Raw genomic sequence first — 5,094 nt, 5'->3', positions numbered from 1 at the left:
GTGAGACTCTGTCTCAAAAAAAAAAAAAAAAAAAAAAAATTATTTAAAAAGAAACTAATACTCAAATTTAAGAAGTCCAAGTTACATAGGACTGTAAGGCCAGAGAAATCTATTGTCACAATCATTAAGGGGTGGCATGCAGCCAGAAACAAAATACTAGTTTATTTACAAAAGAGGAGTATTAATAATGCAAAGATGAACGAGGGACCAGGACCAGGGTACAAACTCAACACTGTCTGTTGCCATGCTCAAGGAGGCAACTTCCCAGCAGGAGCCTGTGAGCCTCCTGCCACAGCTAGATGGAGATGAGGTTTAATGTACAGACAGCCACAAAACTGGCTGGCTTGAAGGAGTGTGTAACAATGGGACCATAAATCCCAGTGTGCAGCAGCCCCAGGGTTCCCAGCTCAAACCCTCGCTTCTTCTTGCAAGGAATTCAAGGCAATCTGACAATGGGAAGCACCTCCAGGACTCAGGAAGGAGCCTTGGTGTGTGGATGCAGACTGTGACACAGAATGTATGTGGGTAGACATCAGCTTTTAAATCACTCCTAACTACCTGGCTGTATTTTTATAGCATGAAGTGGGAGCATACAAAACACCATAGGTGGTATTTTAAAAATCCATCTCAGGTTGATGAAACATTAGATTTTAAGGTTTAATTTCTATTTTTTCGGGGGGGGGTGGGGTCTAATCTCTACTCCAGCAGAGATGTTTTTAATGGACTCTAATTTGAGAGGTCAGGGCATAAATGAGTAAGAAATAGTAGATAACGAGTCATAGTCAAAGACATACCCAGGTTTATTCCTTTCAATGGACCAGAAAATATTTTGATTGCTTCTATATACTTTTCCTAAAGAAGATAAAAACAAAGATGTGAACAATTATGGTTAAATAAATACAGAACACAACAAAGTACTCAAGTTTATAAAAAGTATCAATGGGTAACAACATAAAGGAAACTTTAATAAGTATTCTGCACCTCATTTAAACAAATATTTACTAAATGCCCCCTATGTTAGATACCAAGAATTCAGCAGTGAAAAAGAGAGAGATTCCTTGCTCTCATAAACCCAGTGGAGATGATAAACATGAAACAAATGATGATATAGACAAGTTTGTAGCAAAGATGATCAATATTCTGCATGAAAAACACAAAATGGAGAAAGCTAAGATCCAATTTGTCCAGAGACTAAAAATGAACTAATACTCAAAATTTAAGAGGTCCAAGTGAAACAGGATTATAAGACCACAGAATCTATATCTCAACAATTAAGGGCCGGTATGCACCCAGAAATACAATACTAGTACTCTGAAGTAAATGAGCTGCTGGCTAAGCTCTGAATGTTCAGTAATGACACGGGCAGGGATGAGAAGAGACAAAGGGAACTTGTGCACGCATGAAAGCCATGTGGTGTACATGGGCTTCAGCTGGGCAAAGGGGTGGGAAGACCAGCTACAGATGGAAGTGTAGGCAGGGGCCAGGGCTTACAGGTCTTATAGGCCATATTATGGTACTTGGAGTGTATTATAATGGGGAATCCTTGAAGAAGGTTGAGAAATGACACATTTCTGTTTTAATAGTGATCTCTGTGGCTGGAGGACGGATTACAGAAAGGCAGGAAAAGATTTGGGAGGCTACTGAAGCACACAGGTATAGAAGGCAGAAATAATGAAGGCCTTAATGAGATGTGAACAAATCAATGAATTTCCAGTATTATTCTGGGGATGGAATGCACAGCTTTTTAGTGACTGGTTGCCTTTCTTCTTAAGAACTGGTAAATGAAGGCTACATTCCATAGTTTTAACAATGTGCACACTTCTCTACAGTGTAATAAGCTGGTTTGGAAAGTAAAAGGATGTCTTAACTTTGATACATGAGTAAAAACAAAAGCTACCATTTACTGCAGATCCACTTGGTGCCAAACATCTAATAAAATGACTTAGTGCTTTATATGTGTTATTTAATCTTTGATATATCCTCTATGAAACATTATAGCCATTTTATAGATGAAGAAACTGAGGCTCAGAAAGGGAATTTAACTCATCCAGGGTCACATACTTAATTAGGCTTTGAACTCAAAAGACTATTTTACTTGAAAGGTAAAGTGCTTACTCTGGAGAGCAAAAGACCAATTTGCAAAAATGAGAAATTTTGGGGTGGCGCCTGTGGCTCAGTGGGTAGGGCGCTGGCCCCATATACAGGGAGGGGTGGGTTCAAACCCAGCCCTGGCCAAACTGCAACAAAAAAATAGCCGGGCGTTGTGGTGGGTGCCTGTACTCCCAGCTACTCAGGAGGCTGAGGCAAGAGAATCGCCTAAGCCCAGGAGTTGGAGGTTGCTGTGTGCTGTGACGCCACGGCACTCTACTGAGGACAATAAAATAAAACTCTGTCTCTCCAAAAAAAAATAAAAGAGAGCGAAATTTTTAACCTTAAAAAAAAAAGGGATTGGTTTTGAAAGGTGAGTCAGGAGAGACTCACCAGTTGTGGAGGTCCAGAAAGTACACACTTTGGAAGCCCGGTTTCCTTTAACGTAAGAATCATTCCTAAAAAGGATGAACAAAATCAGATCTCTCGTCAACTTGACCTGTAGTCATTGCCGGGGGTGAGGAGCAGCCTGTGCTTATCTATTTATTTACATGTCCTCATTCTAGCTTCTAAACAGTCTCCAGGGAACATGTGCAGGGCAGAAGTAAAGCTAGGCAGAGATATAAAGGGATGCCTAATACTCTCAAATGCCTCTAGAATGGGCTAAGCTAACAGTAGGGTGAGGCAGTGAGGCACCCAGTGGGCACAATTTAAAGAGGTACTCATTCTCAGAGTCATGCAAATTTAAGGATAGCCTTTAAAAATGGACCTTAGGTGCCTCACCTGCCTCAGCCCTGGGAACAGGGAGACTGGTCCATTCTCCTCCATCCCATCCACATCACCAAGCTTACAGAATTTGTCTACAACACAATCTTGATCTTCCCAGCTGATGAACATGAATGATGGGATACTCTGGATAGTTGGTATTGGTGTGTACCTGCCAGTAACTCCCATGGTAATTACCTACTATAATTACCTCTGCTAAACTTTCCAGTTTTATGCCATAAAACTCTGGCCCAGCAACCCAAGAAGCCAAGTAGGTGGTAACACTGAGCTGGTACAAGAAGATACCAGCTCCACTGGACTCAGAAGATGAAAGCAAAGGTGAACCAGCTTAAAACCCCAGACTTCCCATCAGGCTCTGACCCTGCAGAGAATGTACTCACCGGACAACCCCCCAACATTAGACCAGTGCATTCGTGTCAGGAATATGTTGTCCAGGCGAGCAACCTTCAACCTAAGAAAAACATTTGAGCAGGATAAAATGCACTGACCAAGGATCACATCTTCTGCTGTAAACACACACCAGCCTCTCAGCGGGGTTTTTTTTTTGGGGGGGGGGACAGTCTTACTAGTTGCTCTGGGTAGATGCTCTGGCATCCTCAAACTCCTGGTTTCAAGTGACCCTCTTGCCTCAGCCTCCTGAGCAGCTGGGACTACAGGCACCCACCACAATGCCTAGCTTGCTTTTTCTTTTTCTATTTTTAGTAGAGATGGGGTCTTGCTGTTACACAGGCTGGTCTCAAACTCCTGAGCTCAAGCAATCTACCAGCCTCTGCCTCCCAGAGTGCTAGGATTACAAGCATGAGCCCCACAATCATCTCCACCCATCCCAAAAGCAAATGACTGACTCACTTGTGTTCCTGCATGAGTCGTTGGACGCCTTCTCCACAGTTGAAGAGATACCTACAAGACAAACATTGCACAAGAGACTCAAAAAGACTCTAGTCTGTAAAATCCCTGACATGGATTAGATGCGCTATTGTAGGGTCCGGAATGAACAAACGTTACAAATCCATGTGCTGCCTGGCCACGTTTCTATTAGGATGACAGGTTCTGAACCCTTCTTAGAAGGGGAGGAGAAGAGTGGAGGCTTGTGTGGACTTCTGCTGGGACAAGATGGGTCTTCCTCCCCTCCCATCAGCCCCTCACCAAACTTGTCCACCCCATATGCTAACTAACAGCCCCTGGCCTTGGGGTGCACATAAGTAGATACGGGTTAGAGCACGCAAAGAGACAGCCCAGGGCCCACGGGTTGGGAAGAGGACGCTCAGACCCAAGTTTGAAGTTCTTCACTGATCGCCGGAAATCATATGGACGAAAGCAAGTAAATAATCTAGAATTTCCCACCCACCAAACGCCAAAAACCGCTGCAATAGTGAAATCCCACACAATAAAGCAAGGGAAACGGAAACTGAGGAGGAGCCGCGATGCTCTGGTACTGGACAGCACGGAGTGCACAGCAGGGCGGGGCTTGGTCAGGGGACGCCGCACAGGCCCCGTCAGAGTCCCGGCGCGGGCGCACTGACCGGTTGTACTCGGAGAAGACGTAGAGCGCTGCGCCCACATCCCGGCCGCCGGACGCCACCACCTGGAGGTACACGGTGTTTGGGCCCCCGGGGATCCCCAACTGACCGCGCTTCTCTCGCGTTTCCCGCGTGCGCAGGTGCCTCAGCGGGTCCTTGGGCGGCCGCTGGCGGCGGACGGGTCCCTGTGACATCGTGCGCCCCGCCACGGACCACAGCAGCGAGCGAAGAGCCCACATGCGCCCGTCTCCGCCTGGAGCAAGAAAGCAGCGGGTCACCTCCGTCCGCGTGCCCTAAGAACCGCCCCTCCAGTCCGCATTGCGGATCCAGCCAATCAGCTTGCCGAAAACTGAGAGGCCCACCTACACGAGGCTGCTTATCCAATAAACAGGAGTCTTTCCGCTTGGGACCTGTCAATTGGCAGTGGCTATAGAGTAGAGGAATGCTAGAGCGCCACAGCAAGCACGCCCCTTGTCCCTTTCCGGCTTTCCCCGCTTCAACTTTTTCCGGTACCGCCCTTCCCCTGGGGCGGGACTTCCGGGAATATAGTCCCAGATAAAACAATACTGGTTAAAGAGCTGTTACTTGGGAGTTGAGAGTTGTGCTGGGAGGTTACCAATGTTGTCTCCACCCTAAGAGTAGTGCCCTTAGGCAAAGTTAACCGTTCAGAGCTTAAGTTTGTACTTGGGAGGATTAAATG

General features: G+C 46.0%; 1 protein-coding gene across 1 annotated transcript in view; it reads right to left on the bottom strand.

Moving 5' to 3' along the window:
* The window catches only part of ELAC2 (elaC ribonuclease Z 2), a 27,167-nt gene extending 22,474 nt beyond the window's left edge, over positions 1–4,693 (bottom strand). The window contains exons 1-5 of the mRNA XM_003791077.3: positions 4,398–4,693; positions 3,724–3,774; positions 3,255–3,325; positions 2,482–2,546; positions 795–852 (exon numbers count right to left, since the gene is read on the bottom strand). Coding sequence (XP_003791125.1) covers positions 795–852; positions 2,482–2,546; positions 3,255–3,325; positions 3,724–3,774; positions 4,398–4,633 — 481 coding nt within the window. The 5' untranslated portion in view covers positions 4,634–4,693. The remainder of the gene's footprint in view (positions 1–794; positions 853–2,481; positions 2,547–3,254; positions 3,326–3,723; positions 3,775–4,397) is intronic.
* Positions 4,694–5,094: the final 401 nt, after the last annotated feature.

The sequence above is a fragment of the Otolemur garnettii genome, unplaced genomic scaffold, assembly GCF_000181295.1.
Source record: "Otolemur garnettii isolate 467f Iridium unplaced genomic scaffold, OtoGar3 scaffold00046, whole genome shotgun sequence".
Classification (NCBI taxonomy): domain Eukaryota; kingdom Metazoa; phylum Chordata; class Mammalia; order Primates; family Galagidae; genus Otolemur; species Otolemur garnettii.
The sequence above is the reverse complement of the archived record's forward strand: the minus strand, read 5'-3'. Positions and strand labels throughout refer to the sequence as shown.